Source organism: Antechinus flavipes, chromosome 4 (genome assembly GCF_016432865.1).
Source record: "Antechinus flavipes isolate AdamAnt ecotype Samford, QLD, Australia chromosome 4, AdamAnt_v2, whole genome shotgun sequence".
NCBI classification, from domain to species: domain Eukaryota; kingdom Metazoa; phylum Chordata; class Mammalia; order Dasyuromorphia; family Dasyuridae; genus Antechinus; species Antechinus flavipes.
Window position 1 is genome coordinate 123,586,128 of NC_067401.1, and position 19,435 is coordinate 123,605,562.

A 19,435-nucleotide genomic window follows, 5' to 3' on the forward strand; every position below is an offset into this window, starting at 1 on the left:
TACTACAATTTTGTAAACAACAATGATTTCTTATTACCTCCAGGATCACATATACAATTCTCTGTTTGATTAAGGACCTATTCCTTTTTTATCTTTCTAGTCTTTATTATATACTTTATCCCATTCACATACTCTAATGATTATGTGGCATTATTGTTTTTCCCAAAACAAGATGCCTCCCCACTTTTATTTCCCCAACCTGTGTCTTTTCACTTCTGTAATATTCTCCCTTGCTTATTCTATCTCCAAGCTTTCTTTAATGTCTCACCTAAAATCCACCTTCTGAGAAGAAGCATTTCACAAACCTTTTCTAATCCTAATGTTTTTCCTTTGAGATTCACTCCAACTTATCCTGTATGTAGCTAGTTTGTTAATAGTTTTTGCATGATGTCTTTCCTATTAGATTGTGAATTTTTTAAGGGCAGCGATTGCTTTTGTCATTCTTCAAATCCTTGGAGATTAGCACAATGACTGACATACAGTGGTTAATAAATACTTGTTGACTTTTTTCATTATTTATTCACTCATTCAGCCTAGAGCTTATTTGGAAATGAAAGGCTGGATTTCTAATCAGAGGATCTGGGTCAAATTCCAACTGATATCTATGGATCATATTCAAGTCAGTTAAGCTCTCTGAGCTATATTCTTCCCTGTGAAATCAGGGGGAATTCTAGGTGGGAGGTGTTAAGGTATTCTAAAATACCTAAGTCAAGATTCTTAACTTGGGATTGTGAACTTATTTTTTTGGAAATATTTTTATAACTGTATTTCAATATAACTGATTTCCTTTACCAATATCCATTATTTTGCTTTATGCAATTAAAAACATTATTCTGAGGTATCCATAGATATCATCAAATTGCCAAAAGGGTTTATGACACCAAAAAAGTTAAGAATTAGATTAGGTGATCTCTACAGACTATTTCTGCTCTGTATCTACAGTATAATGTTTTCTCAATAGGTAATTTCTAGAAATGCAAAAAAAAAAAAAACAAAAACTCAGATTCACCTGCAATAATATAGCAGTCAGAAATACTCTCTAAGGTCCCCTATAGCTCTAACATTTCATGAAAATACAAGAGAGGCTCCTATAACTACAGTTCTGAAATTTTAGCTTTAGAAAATGTAAGTTAGCCTTCAGGATTATAACACTAGAAACAATTGTTACAGCAGTTGCCTCCTTTCCAGTCTAACATAATAAACTTGGAAAAGAAGGGAGGAGGAAGGATTTGACCTCGGGCCAGGGGGAGGTTTAGAACGTACTGAACTATTACATGAACAACTACAGGAGTTGTTGGAGGAGGAAGGCTATTCATAAAGAAAAGAAAAGCAGAGATTTCTAAAAGCCAAGTTTCACAATAGAAAAGGCAGTCATTTTCCTTAGCCCAACGCTAACTAATAATTAATTGGGATAATTAAGTAAGCAGCATTCATGACTTGTATACAGCTTACCATTCCCTTCTCTCCCTTCTGCTCTCTCCTTTTCCTCATTTCCCCCTTCTAACCCTTGTCGAGAACCCAGAAAGAATGTGGCCCCAGATCAAGATAGAAAGTTATTCCAGTCACAACTTGTGGTTATCCCAGGCTCTCTTGCTATTCACAGACCTGATGTTTCATGACCTGCGGTATTTAATGGCAATTCACAGCAATAAAGGGAATCTTTTCACATACTCATTAGTCATCTCCCTTTGTCTCCCTCTATTCATAATGATCTAAAGGGCTTTCTAGGAGAAAAAAACAAAACAAAACAACTTTTTTTTTTTTCTCCAGGAAATTCATTTTTTATACCTCTTTTCCAGATCTTTAGATGCTGTGAAAGATAAAATTTTAAACTTCTTTTTTAAAATGAGAGGCCATGTGGCATAGGAAACAGCTCTCAAAGCCAGAAGACTTGGAGTCTAATCTCACCTCTGACACAGGCTAGATGTATTAGACAAGTCCCTTAACCTTTCAATGATCGAGGGCCAGGGTCCTCAAACTTTTAAAATAGAGGGCCAGTTCACTGTCCCTCAGACTGTTGGAGGGCCGGACTATAGTAAAAACAAAAACTTTGTTTTGGAGGCCTTTAAATAAAGAAACTTCATAGCCCTGGGTGAGGGGGATAATCGACCTCAGCTGCTGCATCTGGCCCGTGGGCTGTAGTTTGAGGACCCCTGACTAGGTATTTCTCTCCGATTAGAAATTGTACAGAAGGTGCCAACCTGCATTAGCAGAATTTCCTTACCAGGGTATGCCCATACTAGTGAAATCACAGATTCAGTCCTTCTTTCTTAAGGATTCTTTCTTAAACCTATGCTTTAATTATAAAATTAAAATTAAAACTGAATTTAAAAATTATATAAAAACTTTTTTAAAAATTGATTTTACCTGTTCCGCAACCAGTAAAACAGTTGGGGCTTTGGGAGTAGCTGTAGATGAACATACTGATGTAGATGGAACAAATGGAGGTGGCTTAATTATGCTCGGAGACAAGGCCTATTAAAACACAACCCATGGATTTTGCTTATTTGGGGTAAACCAAACCAATGCATCCCACCTTTCCCTCCCAACTATACCAATAACCCTCAAACTTCCTCATTAGGGTCATTCTTAGATGACTTGTCCCAGGGGAAGTCATCCTCTGATCTCTTTCCCAAACCCCTGGATATCCCTACCTTATTCCCTCATCTCTCTTTTCATCTAGGAACAATTCAGGTAAGAGGAATATCAATGATAACTTTAACATTCTGCAAAAAGAAGTTACATGAGAGCTGTGTGTCTATGTCCCCTCACCTGTGTCCATGTCCATGTCCAGGATAGTTTAATATCATGGCCCCCAAACCCAGAACCTTGGGTCTTTTTTCATTTTTTAAACAACAGCATTACTTCCTCCCTCCTCCCTGACCTTCTTTTTAAAGTTATAACAGAGCTTTAAGCAATGAGGCTCTCAAAAGGTAAGATGCAATTGCCCTGTTAGTAGATAGTGTTAGTCAGGAAGACTGAGTTCAAATTCTGCCTCAGACACTAGTTGGGTAATCCCTGACAAATGCCTTAAGTTCTTTGTCCCTTAGTTTCACCATCTATATAATGGGGACAATAATAGTTTAGTATATATCCCGCAGGCTTATGAGGATCAAATGAGAATTTAGTTAAAGTGTGTAGCAAACCTTTATACTATCCTATACTCTCTCTCTCATTATATATATATATATATACATACACACACACATTTACTATACAAATATTATTTATTATTACTTTTAAAGCACGTGCAAACCTCAAATTGCTTTAAGATGCTAGTTATTAAAACTAAATTCAGCAAAAAAGGAATATCGACTAGTCATTCTAGTGAATAAAGCATCTTTTCAAACATATGCTGGTAGAGCCATGTGGCATAATAGTTAAGAGCACTAAGCTTAGAGTTAGGAAGACCTGAGTTCAAATGTGGCCTCAGATACCTACAATGTGAAACTGGACAAGTCCTGAACCTTTATTTGTTTCAATTTCCTGATCTGTAAAATGGGGACAATAATAGCACTTATCTCACAAAGTTGTTGTGAAGAGCAAATGATAAAACAATTATAAAGAGCTTACTTAGCACAAAATCTTAATGTTGGTTTCTACTCAGCATCTGTAAACATGTTTAAAAAGAAGGATCTTCCTGTTTTTAATCAATACAAGTTCTTAAAACAAAGTAGGAAAGGTGGATTGATAGCTCATGGCAAAGCTAGATATTCCTTGTCTCTTTATTTCAACCTGGCACAAATAAATACTATAGAATGCTAGTTGTTATTATTAGTTTGCAAAACAAAAACACTTTCCTAATTAATAATCATTAACAAGAATTAGGTATTACAATGGATATTATCCCAGACTTGGAGTCAAGAAGACTTGAGTTGGGGTGGCTAATTAGTGTAGTGGATAGAGCACCAGCCTGAAATCAGGAGGACCAGAGTTCAAATGTGACCTCAGACACTTCTTGGTTATGACCGTGGGCAAGTCCGAATTCAGACATTTATTGTGACCCATTTGACCCTGGAAAATGTACTTAACCTCTCTGAGTCTCAGTTTTTTCATTTGTAAAATGGAGAATAGTAGTAATTCCTACTTCATAGAGAATCAAATGATGTAACACATACCAAATATTTTGCAAATTTTAAGATGTTAAAAAAAGGGTAATATTCATTCAAAGTTAAGGATTTCTTTAATGTATATGGATCCAACAATAAATTCATATACTAAATGAATTTTATGTTCTCTATTTCTCTCATCAAATTTTTGCTGTTTGTGATGTTGGACCAAACACTTCCTCTCTATTCCTGCACTAAGAAAATGAAATCAAATGAAGTATGAGATCATTTTGACTTCTATTATTTCTTAATAGCTGCCTAAAATCAATTAAATGGCATTGTCTTTAAAATATTCTATGATTCAGTTTAAAAACAAAAAAGTTAGAGTGGCTTTTGTTTCTTACTCTAATGTCTACAAATAGTTCTCTTAGTTTTTTGTACTTATACTCTTCACCCTCAGCCAAAATTTAATCTCAGGCTTCCAACTACTGAGAGAGCTAAGATAATGCCTACGTCAAATAGCAATTCTAATCATTCTTCAATTCCTATAAAACAATAATTCCTTGTCCACATTTCTCCCATTGTAGATCAGAATTTAAATCTGAGTAGATTCTTACATGGAACACACATGCAGACCAAAGAACACTGACTTCACTCCAATATTTATGATTATCTTAAAAAGAAAAGTCCTCTTGGAATTCATTAATATTAGCTCTTAGTACAAAGTGGTAAAGGTAGATAGCTGGCTGGAAGTGAGGCTACATACCATTTGTTCCTCCTTTTCAAATTCTATCTCCGAAGAAGGAAACTGGACTCCTTTCTTCAGCAGCTCTAGGTATATTTCCTTGACTTCACTCACATCCACACCTCCAGAGAAACCCTGTGACCATGTCTGTGTTAAAGAGGAAAGACACAAAAATATAAGAAAAATCTTTAATGAAAAAAAGAAAACAATATAAAATGGCAATATAGAAATATAGAGGTCTACTTGGAAAACAACAGGTATTTGAGATCTCTCCAATTGCACTTCAACATTTACTTTGGACTTACTATACACAATTTATATGATGTTAAACATACATTTAAGTTGTTAGATGGTAACATACATCCTCAATTCTAAACAACCTGCCATAAGATATCCTGAAGAATATATACTATTGCTCAATAAGAGTCAAGAAATGTCATGTAATTAGGAAAAGCATTGGACAAAGAGTTCTCACAAAGAGCCCCAGGGTCCTCCCTTATAAAATGGAATAATACATAACAGATCTACCTCACTAGCTTATCATCAGGATCAAAAGAAGTAATGTTAATCTTAAAGCAAGTGCTAGTTAAACATTAACTATTTTTATTGTTGATTTTATTCTAGTCTTGTTTTTGCCACTCCCTTGCTAAGTGAAGGGGCATTAGTAAAGATTTCCCAGTAGAATAATGTGTACAAACTTGTGTTTACAGGAGATTAACTTGCCAAAGAGAGAGGCAGCACGAATGAGAAAATAAAATCATGACTTTGGAGCCAATCATTTTGAAGAAATCACTTTGGGTCTCAGCTACCCCATTTAAAAAATGGGTAAGCTATCCTAACCTCACAAGGATATTATGTGAAGTATGAAAAGATTTAGGAACAAACTACTTTGAACTCTTCAGGAAATTATTTGGACATTTCTGAGTATCTGTTGACTATATTTATTGTTTTTTTTTTTTTAATTTAACATAAAAAATATATTTTAACAAGATTTTAACTCAAATCTCAGCTCTGCAAATAGATCATTATTACACCAACCAGCATCTGTACAAGGAATTTCCAATTATTTGGAAGTTTGTAAACAATTCGTGGATTACATTCCCAGAGATATAAGACAGACTTACCATGATGAAGCTCAAGATCTTATTCTGTATGTCTAAAGGCAAGTTGTATCTGGGATTCAGTAGCTTAACTAGATGATCTTTAATGAAGTCCTTCTTCACAATCAGGGCCTGGAAACTTGGGCCACAATTCTGCATGCACATGTCAATAAGCTATATTAAAGAGAAAACATGAAAAATTACACCCATTTGCCAACACTTCTTCCAGGCACTGATGGGTCAGAGCACATTATCATCAACATAGCCAACAGATGTCTGGGTCCCTTAATCTGCACAAAAGCATTAAGACAGAGGCTGAGAAAAATCTACAAATCTAAACCACAGTACAGTACCTATTCTTAAATGTCTTATAATCTAGTTAAATAAATGAGGTACAGACATAAAGAAGATAAATGATGATACAAAATAGCATATGTCAAGTCCCAAGTTAGCAGCACAAACAATAGGAACCATAGGAATTGAAAAAGGGAGTGGGACTGAGAGTGGGCTGTTCAGGAAGGTTTCATGCAGGAAGGCAGACCTTGATGGAAAGGTTAAAATTAGGCAAGCAGAAATGAATGAGCATAATCTAGGCAAGGAAATTCAGAATTCATATGTAACATCTGGCCACCATGACTATATAGGATATTACTAAGAAATGATTTTAAAGGGATAAAGAGATATCTGACAGATTCTGGAGGGATTTGAATGTCAAAATAAGGGAAGACAATACGGTATACTGGAAAAAGCACTAGAAGAGGAGCCAGAGTCCTGGATTCTAATCTGAACACAATGCTGACTTGTTATGTGATTTCTGGACAAGCCTCTTATCTTCTCTGGGCTTGTTTCCTCACTTAAAGAATGAAAGTGCTGGACAAAACAATTTCTAAGATTCCTTCTAGCCATGATATGGCTAGATAAATTTATTTTATGAACAAAATGAAGCTATTGAAGATTTCTGAGTAGGAAAATGATGTGTACAAAATAGCACTCTTGGGGGGAATTAATCTGATCCAGAAAGAAAAAGCACAGCATAATAAAGTGATGATATTGTAATCACAAAGAGCTGAGTTCAAGTCTTTCCCTTGACATGTTGCCTGAGAATTCTTTAAGAGCATTCATTTATAACTCAGCAGTGAAACTGGATCCCCTTCTGGACTGGCTTGCTCATACAACTTGCACTTATGTTGGCAAGTTAGGGGATTCCAGAGAGAGGTATGTCACAAGTCTACAAATTACTACACTTTAAGATCCTCAGGATAAAAATGGTGTAGGGAGATATAACTGCTATTATTTTTTTCTGAATCTCCATTGGTGTATTTTCCATTTCCACAAAATTAATTACTAAGGCACAATAAATTCTTACATTCAAATATTTACTAATCTATAAGGCAGAAAAAGTAAGCCTAATCATAACATTTACTCAATCGAAGGTAAAATCCTAACCCTAAATTTAAAATAATTAAAGCATCATAGTCCTTAAATAAACCTTCCCCCAATGAGGAAGGTTTTGGGGAAGAGTGAAAATACATTTAGGAAACTAGCAGAGTGAAAAGACAGATAAAGGGGGAAACTCATGTGCCCAGAGCAACTCACAATGCTGGATTATAGGCACTAATGTCTTTATTCCCTGGAGGAAAAATTCATAAAACACAAAGTCACTTTTCAGTTAGCTGCTTCTTTTTGTTTTCATTTAAAAAAAAAATACTGAGGCATTTGGGCTTAAGTGACTTGCCCAGAGTCACACAGATAGGATGTGTTAAGTGTCTGAGAACAGATTTGAACTCAGGTCCTCCTGACTTCAAAGCTAGTGCTCTATCTACTGAGCTACCTACCTGCCCCCTTTCCTTTCTTCTTTACAATTATTCTCCTGGAAAAAAAAGTTAACTTTCTTTTGCTCTACTCCTAATGAAGCAGTAATATGATCTTTTACCTCATGGCCACACTTAGCATCAAAAAAATGTTATGTTACTGTTCTGACAATGACCTTAAATTAGATAATGGCTGAGCTCCTCATATCTGCAAATCATAAGGGATTCTGATTTGTCACATTTCCCTTTTATTTTTCCTTTTCAAATAGAGCTCACAATAGGTGGAAATAAGAAGTTTCCTCCCTTTCAGGTTTTAGATGACACCAGAAAATAACAAATTCAATAGTTTTGTACACAGTAGCATAATTTAACCCTCTCCCAATGAACTTCTAGAAGGTGCTCTCATATATCAGTAAAACCATGTCTCTTCCAATCAGCAAGTTCCCAGCAAAACAGGTGAAAGATAATTTTCCTAGCTGGAAGCCCTCCAACATTTTTGTAACCAAGTTCTTATGATTCCTTCCCTGTGTGAAGCTTATTCTTTTTCTTCCTTTCTTTTTCTTCTTACAGCATCTTTTCTTGATTCCTTCTTAATAGTTGCTAATGTTATAAATGGGAATTGCCTAGTGATTAATGGTTCAATTTTACTTTCTTAGTAAATTTACCTTTCTTAGGTAAAACTAAAGAAATACATCTTTCTATCAAGTCTGAACCCATACTAACTTTCCCATAGTTCCCAAATATTTATTTGATTTACAAGTTTGTCAGTTATGAACTTCAAAACTTTAGAAACAGTCACAAGTAAATGAGCTGATGGGGATCTATAATGTTACAAGGCTGTCATTATCTCAGTTACGTTATTTTCAAATAGGTACTCTTCCTACATTCCTCAGACTAATCTGTGTTCAACAGTTTATCTGAAAGACTGTTTTATCAGTCTTCCTTATCAATTTTTTCCAGTCCCTTTCAGCAACCACATTATTCACAAATGAAAAGAGGAGGCAATACTTTACATATTCATTCATTGATTGCCTTGGTTAAACATTCCTTATGTACTACAAGATGGGGATACTAAGATAAAAATGAGAAAGTTTCTTGACCACCAGCAGCTTATATCCATTGGGTAGGGAAAGAAACATATACACAGAAAATTAAATATAAAATATGCACAAAGTAAATAATAGTATAATTTTCAGGGGAAAGGCATTAACATTTATGGTGACCAGAATTAGTTTCCTATTGGCTGTGATACTTGAAACCAATTTTGAAAGAAACCAGGAATTGTAAAAGGCAGTGGTGAGAAGGGAGTGTATTCCAGGCAAGCTTTCTCTTGCCTATTTGTAGAGAATAGAAAACAGACCAACTTAGCTGGAATGCAAAGCATATGAAGGAGAGTAGGTTCAATAAGTCTTGAAAAGTAGACTAGAGCCAGATCATAAAGACTTTTAAAAGCTAAACAGAGTTGTTCTTTTCTTTTAAATTAATGTTTTTCCCAATTATATGTAAAACAATTTTTAACATTCATTAAAAAAACATCGAGTCCCAAATTCTCTCTTTCCTCCTCTTCCTTACTTCTTGAGAAGGCAATTTGATAAAGATTATATATATATATATATATATATGCAATCATGCAAAACATATTTCGATTTCAGTTATATTGTGAAAGAAAACACCCCCACCCACAACAAGAAAAACAAACACACAAGAAAAACAAAGTTTTTAAAAAGTATGCTTCTGCCTGCATTCAGACTCCATACATTCTTTCTCTGGAAATGGAGAGCATTTTTCATCATATCCTTCAGAACTGTCTTGCATCACTGTATTGCTAAGAATACTTAAGTCATTCACAGTTGATCATTGTAAAATATTGCTGTTATTGTAAACACTGTTCTCTTGATTCTACTCACTTTGTTTCAACTCACCTAAGTTTTTCTAAAAAAAATCCTACTCATCATTTCTTATACCACAATAATATTCCATCACAATCATGTAATACAACTTATTCAGCCATTCCCCAATTGATGGACATCCCCTAGATTTCCGATTCTTTGCCACCACAAAAAGAGCTCTATATTTTTGTACATATGGGTCCTTTTCCTTTTTTTTTTTTTTTTAAATCTCTGGGATGCAGACCTAATAACTGGGTTTTGCTGGGTCAAATAGTAGGTGTGTTTTTTGCTTTCCAGAATGGCTGGATTAGTTCACAACTCCCCTAACAATGCTTTAGTATTCTAATTTTACCACATCCCTTCCCACATTGGTTATTTTCCTTTTTTGTTTTATTAGTTAATCTTACTGTTGTGAGGTAGTACCTCATAGTTGTTTTAATTTATACTTCTTTAACCAATAATGATTTAGAGTATTTTTTCTTATGACTAGATAAGTTTTGATTTTTTTCATCTGAAAACTCTATTCAAATGCTTTGACCAATTATTAATTGAGAAATGACTTATATTCTTATAAATTTGATTCAGTTCTCTATATACTTGAGAAATGTGAGACCTTTATCAAAGAAAATTGCCATAATTTTTTACATTTATGATTAATATATTTCTCTTCATCCAGTTTTTCCTGTTCTCTTTCTTCTTTCACCATCTGTTCTCAAATGTATTCTGACCACTTTCCCCATATCTGTCCTCCCTTCTATCAATTCCCTCTCACTCCCTTATCCCTTCCTCCTCCTCCTTCCCTGTAGGTTAAAATAGATTTCTATACCTGAGTGTGTATGTTGTAATCTGAGTCAATTTTGATGAGAGTGAGGTTCAAGTGTTGTTTATTAGCCCCTCATTTACTCCCACTGTAAAAATTGTTTCATGTACCTTTTATGTGAGGTAATTTACACAATTCTATGTCTTCCTTCTCCTTCTCCCAATGTATCCTCTTTCTCAATCCTTAATTTTATTATTTTTTGGCATAACTTCATGACAGTCAATTCATACCTGTGCCTTATCTATGAATATTCCTCCTAACTGTCCTAACAATGATAAAGTTCTTAGGAATTACAAGTATATTTTCCTAGGTTGGAATGTAAACAGTTTAACCTTATTATGTTCCTTATGATTTTTTTTCTGCTTCTCTTAAATCTTGTATTTGAAAGTTAAATTTCTATTTAGCTGTAATCTTTTCATTAGAAATGCTTTAAAGTCCTCTATTTCATTCAATAACCATTTTTGTTCCCTGAAAGTTTATTCTCATTTTGCTATGATAGATAATCATGGTTGTAATCCTAGCTTCTTTGCCTTCTGGAATATCACATTCTGAGCCCTCTGATCCTTTAATATAGAAGCTGCTAAATCTTGTCTTAGTCTAACTATATTTCCATGATATTTAAATTGTTTCTATTTACTTGAAATATTTTCATCTTTTAAGTAGGAGTTATAGAATTTGGCTATAATATTTTTAGGTGTTTTCATTTTGGCATCTCTTTCAAGAGGTGAGTAGTCGATTCTTTCGATCTCTATTTTACCCACTGGTTTTCCTTAATAATTTCTTGAACTATGATTTCCATGCTCTATTTTTGCTCAAGGCATTTAGGTGATCCAATACATTATCTTTCCTGGACTTATATTCCAGGGTCAGTTGTTATGCCAATAAGATAGTTGTCATTTTCTTCTTCTTTTTTTTTTTCATTCTTTTGATCTTGTTTTATTGTTTCTTGATGTATTAGAGTCATTAGCGTCTACTTGCCCATTCTAATTTTTACAAAATTTTTTTCATTTAGTTTTTGAACTTCTTTTCTATTTAGCCAATTCTGCTTTATAATGAGTTCTCTTCAGTGAATCTTCCATTTGGCTAATTCTACTTTTTAGGGAGTCCTCTTTAGTGGATTTTTGTGGCTTTTTAATTATTTGGCCTTTTTTTTTTTTTTAAAGGTGCTATTTTCATCAGTGTTTTTTGTGTCTCTTTTACCAGGTCAGTGACTTTTTTTTTTTTCTCTCATTTCCTTTCCCAATTTTCCCTCTATCTCTCTTATTTGCTTTTTTAAATCCTATTTGAGCTCTTTTAAGGCTTAAGACCAATTCACATTTTTCTTTGAGACTTTGAATGTAGCTATTTTGAATTTATTGTTGTCTTCTGAATTTGTGTTTTGATCTTTCCTGTCACCATAGTGACTTTCTATAGTTTGCTCATTTTTATAATCTATTCTTTTTTTTTTTTTTTTTTGCTTTCTATGATCATTTTTCTTTTCTTTTTATTTTATTTTATAATAACTTTTTATTGACAGAACCCATTCCAGGGTAATTTTTTTTTACAACATTATCCCTTGCACTCGCTTCTGTTCTGATTTTTCCACTCCCTCTCTCCACCTCCTCTCCTAGATGGCAAGCAGTCCTATATATATTAAATATGTTGCAGTATATTCTAGATACAATATATGTGTGCAGAACGGAACAGTTCTCTTGTTGCACAGGGAGAATTGTATTGAGAAGGTAAAAATAACCCAGGAAGAAAAACAAAAATGCAAATAGTTTACATTCATTTCCCAGTGTTCTTTCTTTGGGTGTAGCTGCTTCTGTCCATCCTTGATCAATTGAAACTGAGTTAGGTCTCTTTGTCAAAGAAATCCACTTCCATCAGAGCACATCTTCATACAGTATCGTTGTTGAAGTATATAATGATCTCCTGGTTCTGCTCATTTCACTTAGCATCAGTTCATGTAAGTCTCACCAGTCCTCTCTATATTCATCCTGCTGGTCATTTCTTACCGAACAATAATATTCCATAACATTCACATACCACAATTTACTCAACCATTCTCCAATTGATGGGCATTCATTCAGTTTCCAGTTTCTAGCCACTACAAACAGGGCTGCCACAAACATTTTGGCACATACAGGTCCCTTTCCCTTCTTTAGTATCTCTTTGGGGTATAAGCCCAGAAATAACACTGCTGGATCAAAGGGTATGCACAGTTTGATAACTTTTTGGGCAAAATTCCAAATTGCTTTCCAGAATGGTTGGATTCATTCACAATTCCACCAACAAGGCATCAGTGTCCCAATTTTCCTGCATCCCCTCCAACATTCCACATTATCTTTCCCTGTCATTCTAGCCAATCTGACAGGTGTGTAGTGGTATCTCAGAGTTGTCTTAATTTGCATTTCTCTGATCAATAGTGATTTGGAACACTCTTTCATATGAGTGGCAATTGTTTCAATTTCATCATCTGAAAATTGTTCATATCCTTTGACTATTTATCAATTGGAGAATGGCTTGATTTATAATCTATTCTTGACTTTTAGTTTTAAGTTAAAGTTGGGCTGTGCTCCTGGGTAGAGGAATACTATCCCCAAGCTTCAGATTTTTCATGCTGTTGTTTTCAGAGCTAGTTTTAGGGGTTCTGTAAGTTTTCACTTCTTTCAAAGTAGTATGATGTAATGAAAGGTTATGGTAACTGCTCTCCAAGCTGGCGTTCTGGTCTGTGAACAACCGTAAACACTACTCCACCCAGAACTGTGACCAGGGTCCTCACTCCTATTAATGTTCTCCCTCACCTTGGGATTGCGACTAGAACCACATAAAAGTAATACAACAGAGCCCTGAAACCATATCAGCAAAGAATATCCTGTAATTTTCTTTTCTCCAGTTGTCTGTTTTTTACAGTCTGTGGGCTGAAAGTTCAAGAAGCTGCTACCGAGCTACCAATTTGATCACTCCCAATGCCTGCTGCTTGCTTTCTGGGTAGGGTCTGAGTGGATGAGCTCTATTCTCATGCCAGTGAGAAAGACTTTACCTAGTGACCTTCTAAGTTGTCATGGGCTAAAAAATTATATCACCCCTGTCCTTTTGTTGGTTCTACTTCTCCAGAGTTCATTATTTTAAAGTTGTTTGGATAGAAATATGGGAGAGCTCAGGAAAGTTCCTATCTTTCTTTGTTGCTCTGGATTTTTGTTTTGTTTTGTTTTGTTTTGTTTTATTGAAGTTTTTTATTTTCAAAACATATGCAAGGATAATTTTTTACCTTTGAAAAAACCTGTATTCCAATTTTCCTCCCTTTCCCTCAACTTCCTCCCCTAAGATGGCATGTACATGGTAAAAAATATATGTTAAATGCAAAAAGGCATACTTATTCATACAATTATCTTGCTGCAATAAAAATCAGATCAAAAAGTTTAAAAAAAAAGAGAGAGAAAAAAACAAAATGCCAGCAAACCACAACATAAAAAGTGTAAATGCAATGTTGTGATCTAGCCTCAATTCCCACAGGCCTCTCTCTGGGTGTAGATGTCTCTCTCCATCACTAAACTATTGGAACTAGCCTCAGTCACCTCATTGTTGAAAAGAGCCATGTCTATCAGAATTGATCACTGTACAATCTTGTTGTTGCCATGTACAATGATCTCCTGGTTCTATTCATTTCACTTAGCATCAGTTCATGTAAGTACTTCCAGGCCTCTCTGAAATCATCCTATTGATCTTTTCTTATAGAACAATAGCATTTCATAACATTCATATACCATAACTTATTCAACCATTCTCCAACTGATAGGCATCCACTCAGTTTCCAGTTCCTTTCCAACCAAAAAAGACTGCTACAAATATTTCTGCACATATGGGTCCCTTTCCCTCTTTTGAGATCTCTTTGGGATACAAGAAAAGTAGAAACACTGCTGGATCAAATTTCCACTGATTTTCATTTTTAAAAGGGAATCCCTAGACCTTCTTGAAAGGGCAGTATCATGGCTAGAGCTGTGGTTAATAGTGATAATATCACTATGGGAATTAACTGCATGGAATGGATAGAAGAGAAAAGCCTACCAGGAGACTAATTTGAAAGCTATTCCAAAAATCCAGGAGAGAAAGAACAAAGTACTGAAGTGGGAGTGATTGAGTGGAGAGACAAGGATAGTTACAAAAAAATTAAAAAAAAATAAATTTTGCCTTAGATATATGTTATAATCCAGCAGGTAACTTGAAAATCAGGAATTCATCTCAGGGGAGAAGAGTTGAAGATGCTGAGACAGACTTCACTGAGATGAAGAAAGTTTAGTTGGAATCACGGAAACTAAACATCTCTCTGGGAAAGGATGGAACATAAAAAGGGGTCAAGAAATCTGGATTTATTCCTATATTTAGATGACAGGAGAAGAGAAGAAGCCACCAAAAAAGATAGAGGACAGTCAGAAAAACATTTTATGCTATAGAAAAGAGATAGCAATCAGTAATGCTGAACAGACTATAATGCAAAAAGGCCATGAGAAGAAAGATTTTGTCATCAGGATATAATTTAATTACTGATTTGGGCTTGGCTGCTCTGGTCAGAAACATTAAGAATACAATAGCAATTAAAAATAGGTAGCTGGAAGGAAGAAAAAAGAGGAAACCATTTAGAATTTCAAAAAATAGTAGGTTGAATTAGAATGGATAGCAAGAACATGATTACATAAATAGATGACTTCTGGCTTGAATGTAGTATTTTAATGAAGAAGCTATAACTGTAAAAGAAGCTCTACCCCACTAAAAAGAGCTTAACCCATTTCTTCTTATCATTTGGGACAGAATAACACATTTACGTTAGAATAAGTTGCCTAAATTCTGGTTGCTAATTACTTCAGTTCCTAAAACAATTAGGAAAGTGCTGATGGAGAATAATTTCACATTGTCATTGTTATGAGTGGAATTTGGGATTCCTGTTTCTCAGTTCAGTTTAATCTGTAACTGTCTACTAACTAAAGCTCACTAGAGACTCAAAATTAACCTCTGTGCTCCCTGAAGCAATAAAAAGGCATAAGTGACTAGCTTAAACTCTTTTTAACCTCAAATTGCTTCCATTTAAAAGAGATGCTCAGCAGAGATTATGTCTCTGTGTGTGAAGAAATCAGTTTATCTGCTCATATTTCTCTATATGTCATAATCCTAAATGAGATTCTTACTTTCTGGTTTTGGCTCTATTGCCTATTTGAAAGACATGCCAAGCCTAGGACAAAGAAGGACTGTGAATTCTGTGTGGAAACCCATTCACTTAAGTAAGGGCAGAGAACTTAGGCCTTCTTTGGGATCTTAAGGAGTTGACAGTGGGTACACATACATTAAAAGGCTTGATGATGTTGCATAACTGAGAAGTGTGGAAAGGCATAGAAAGCATGAAAGGCTGGATTTAAACACAAGTCTCCTCTAAAACCAAAATCAAAATTATAAAACAAAATATGAGCCATCAGTGCAAGTATTTCTCCCTTCATTGGACCAAGTCTGAAGAACCAACAATTCTACTGCAGCTGGATGCACAAGTGGATAGTATGTTGAATCTGAAACCTGGAAGACCCCAAATCAAATCTAGTCTTAGAAACTTAACAGCTGTGGGATCTTGGCCAAGTTTAATCTCAGTCTGCCTCATTTTCCTCATCTGTAAAATGGAGATAATAGATTCCCATTTCCCAAGCTTGTTAGGAAGAGAAATTGAAATGATATCTGTAAAAGGATTTTGCAAACTTTAAAGTACTATTTAAATGCCAATTCTATTTTTATCAGAATCATCATCATAATCTAAAATTTTATCTCAGAAATGTATGCCAAAAATCAGGTTTGCTGTAGGAAAATACCGTACTGAATTTTAGTACTTTTGCCCTCTTGATTATTTTATATTTATCACAAATACAATTGCATATGTATGTGTGTGTGTGTGTGTGTGTGTGTGTGTGTGTGTGTGTGTATATATATATATTATGGATATAGATATAGACATTGTATATAGTTGTTTGCATGTTACCTCCCTTATTAAACTGTGAGCTCCTTTAAGACAGGAACTATCTTTTGCTTTTCTTTGTTATCTCCTATTAGCACAGTGGTTAATTAATTCTTAGCAGCAACTTATACGCTTTTTAACTAACTGCCTTAAGAGGTCCCAAACAGATACCCAACAAAAGGTAAAGTAAATAAAAATTTACTTAGGGAACATATAACTGCGATTCCAATCTAGATTGAATCCAGTTCAGCCACTGTTTATTTCTTATTTACCCATGTGCAAAGCTCTGGGGAATACAAAAACAAAAAGAGAAAAATAATCCTTCCTCTCAAAGAGCTTACAATCTACTTTGGAGAAACCATATGTCAACAGTACATATGGAATAATTTATGGCTGAAGAGAGCACTAACAGCTAAGGGATTAACTAAATTCTCCCATGTTTCTTCTAAGAAATGGCTTCTATGAAATTATATTCTGAAAAGTAAGTACTTTTTCCTCAGATCCTCTAAAGATAAAAAGCATTGTTTACATGAAGGAGTTCATAAACTGGTCCTTAATTATTTCTTCAAGCTCTGAGACTCTGGAATAATTTGTAATAACCTTCGTGTGACATCAAATAGGCAACAGAACCTTTATATGAAATTCCAATCAGTTGACATCTAAGAAAAACAAACTTGCTTTCCATGTGTTCTTAGTTTATCATGGGCGACAAAATCTAAAATCAACACTGATATCATGGCAAGAACCAATGGTATTTCTTTTTTCTTTTCTTTCCTTCTCTTCTGCCCATTTTTCTAACTGAAGTTTGAGAAGTGTAGGATAATAGCCTGGAAGTCAGACCAGACTTGAAACTCTGCTTCTATCATTAGTGACCTATGTAACCATGAATATACCACTTCATTTTTTATTGCCCTAGGAACTGAGTAGCAATGACTCTAAAAACTCTTAAGTTATAGATAAATTGCCTGAGTATTAAGTGCCCATGTAGTGAAGAGAGTTTCCATACTTGGGGCTTTCAAACTAATGACTCAGATTTAAAACATAAATAAAATTATTTGCAATTTAACCCTTTTTCACACTCACAAAAATGAAAAATATGTTCATTTTCACACATTTGGATACTAGTGATAATGTAGAGAGATAATATGTAACTTTTATCCCAGACCTCACTGATTTTCTCTGAATTCTACCAGAATTTAGTGCATATTTCACAATTTAATACTTACTACACTTTCTTGCATTGTAGCTTTGAGAAGAGCGTGAACAAAGGTTGTACATAATGAACAGGCACTACTGGGCTGTAATGGTGCTAGGGAACTTCTGAATCATAGTGATCATGACTTTGTATTTTTACTTCTGTATTATCTTTTCAATTTACCTGTAACTTCCTTGAGAGCAAGAGACCATGCTTTATCCATTTTTCAATATCTCATGGCATCTACTAGCCTTATGGGTATACAGGAGGTGTCAAATACTTAATGATAGAAAGCATCCTCTTTCCTCTCCATGTAATTGATTATAATGATTTTATCAACTGACATATCTCCATCACTATTAATTATTTTAAGTACGACTAATCCTTAGCTCAGCTTCTTAGAACCCAGAGAGGATGCTTCCTGGAAAACATGACTTAAATAGTGTATTATTGTGCATAATTAACAGCAGGGAGATTCCCAAGAAAAGCCAATACTCACTCACCTATTCAAACAGAAAAATCAAGTTAACAGAAAATACAGGAGGAGCCTTTAAAACTTGAACAATTTTATATGATCTTATTATAAGTACAATTTCAAAATTATGTTTGGTTTAAGTAAATATTGAAATTACAAAGTAATTGTTTGAGCACACACTTCTTGGGGCAATAATCAGGCTACAGATACAGCCCCTGCTGCACTGCATGGGACACTGGATTGTAAATCCTAATCCTGGCTGGACCAAACTAACTAGCTAGGTGAACTCAGGTAAGCTAATTTACCACTCTGGGTCTAAATTTCTTTGATGACAGGGGCAAACTAGATAATCTCGTAATTTCTCCTCCACCTCTAAGATTTTGTGATTTTCTCTTTTAGTCATGCAAGAGTCTACTATTGTCAAGTATTATCATGGGGCTAAGACTGTAATTCTTTCTAAGGTGGAACAGGTGAGCTGTCACCAAGGCTTGGAGAAACAAGAAGGTATCAGAGAGACTAAATTACCTGAGATGACCATTAGTGTAATCAAATCAGAAAGGGAATAGAAGAAAAAAGAAGATTTGGGAAAGGAATGAAGTAAAATAGATATAAAACATCTCTGAAATTCAACTTGGAGAGACATTTCATTGATTCATTAGAGCTCTTTAGTGCTGTCCTTGTATTGCTATCAGTTTGCTGTGCATGTACAGAGCTATAGTAAATGGTTCTTAATGACTGAAATTGGAAACCTGAGACATTCCAGTATCTACCCAACAGCTCTCTTAGTAAACACTCCCAAAGCTCAGAGGTGAGGTGTGATTCTGCCTTATTAGTACTGTAACCATGCATAACTGATGTGGTGCTAGAACAAACAGGGAGGTGTGCAGGGAAAAGGGAAAGCAATAGAGTTTGAATTCAGATGGAAGAAAGGCAGAGTTTGCAAGCAAGTAAGTAAAAAGAGCCCTCACCAAGGTTACTGAAGGTCATAGGGAGAAGGGATGGAAGGGGGAATAGGGACAAGACAAATAAGCTTCTACACCCAAACCATGGAAAAAAAATAAAGAAAATGAAACTAATAAGGAAAAACCCTCTTATTTAAAGCTGATTGTTGCTAGAAACAACCATAGAACTGTCTTAATGCAAATAAAACAGTTAATATTACAGGACTCTGAAATATGGTTAAGATAAAATATGAAACTCATGAATATGTCTCTGTATAAAAATAATAGAAAGTATCTTTTAAAAATCAGGATATAACAGTATATGTGTTTTGGGCAGGAGAGGGTCTGTTTTCAGTTACGTCTATACAATTGGCTTGAGTGGGTTAAGGCCCATGATGCAAGTCTGAAATCACTTACTCTTTATTAACAAATTAGG

General features: G+C 34.7%; 1 protein-coding gene across 2 annotated transcripts in view; it reads right to left on the minus strand.

Annotated features, from left to right (window-relative positions):
* Positions 1–19,435, minus strand: part of TOM1L1 (target of myb1 like 1 membrane trafficking protein) — a 55,152-nt gene that overhangs the window by 27,976 nt on the left and 7,741 nt on the right. For both annotated transcript variants that reach the window (XM_051994261.1, XM_051994260.1), the window contains exons 4-6: positions 5,919–6,068; positions 4,816–4,941; positions 2,368–2,475 (exon numbers count right to left, since the gene is read on the minus strand). In XM_051994261.1, the coding sequence (XP_051850221.1) occupies positions 2,368–2,475; positions 4,816–4,941; positions 5,919–6,068 (384 nt within the window). The remainder of the gene's footprint in view (positions 1–2,367; positions 2,476–4,815; positions 4,942–5,918; positions 6,069–19,435) is intronic.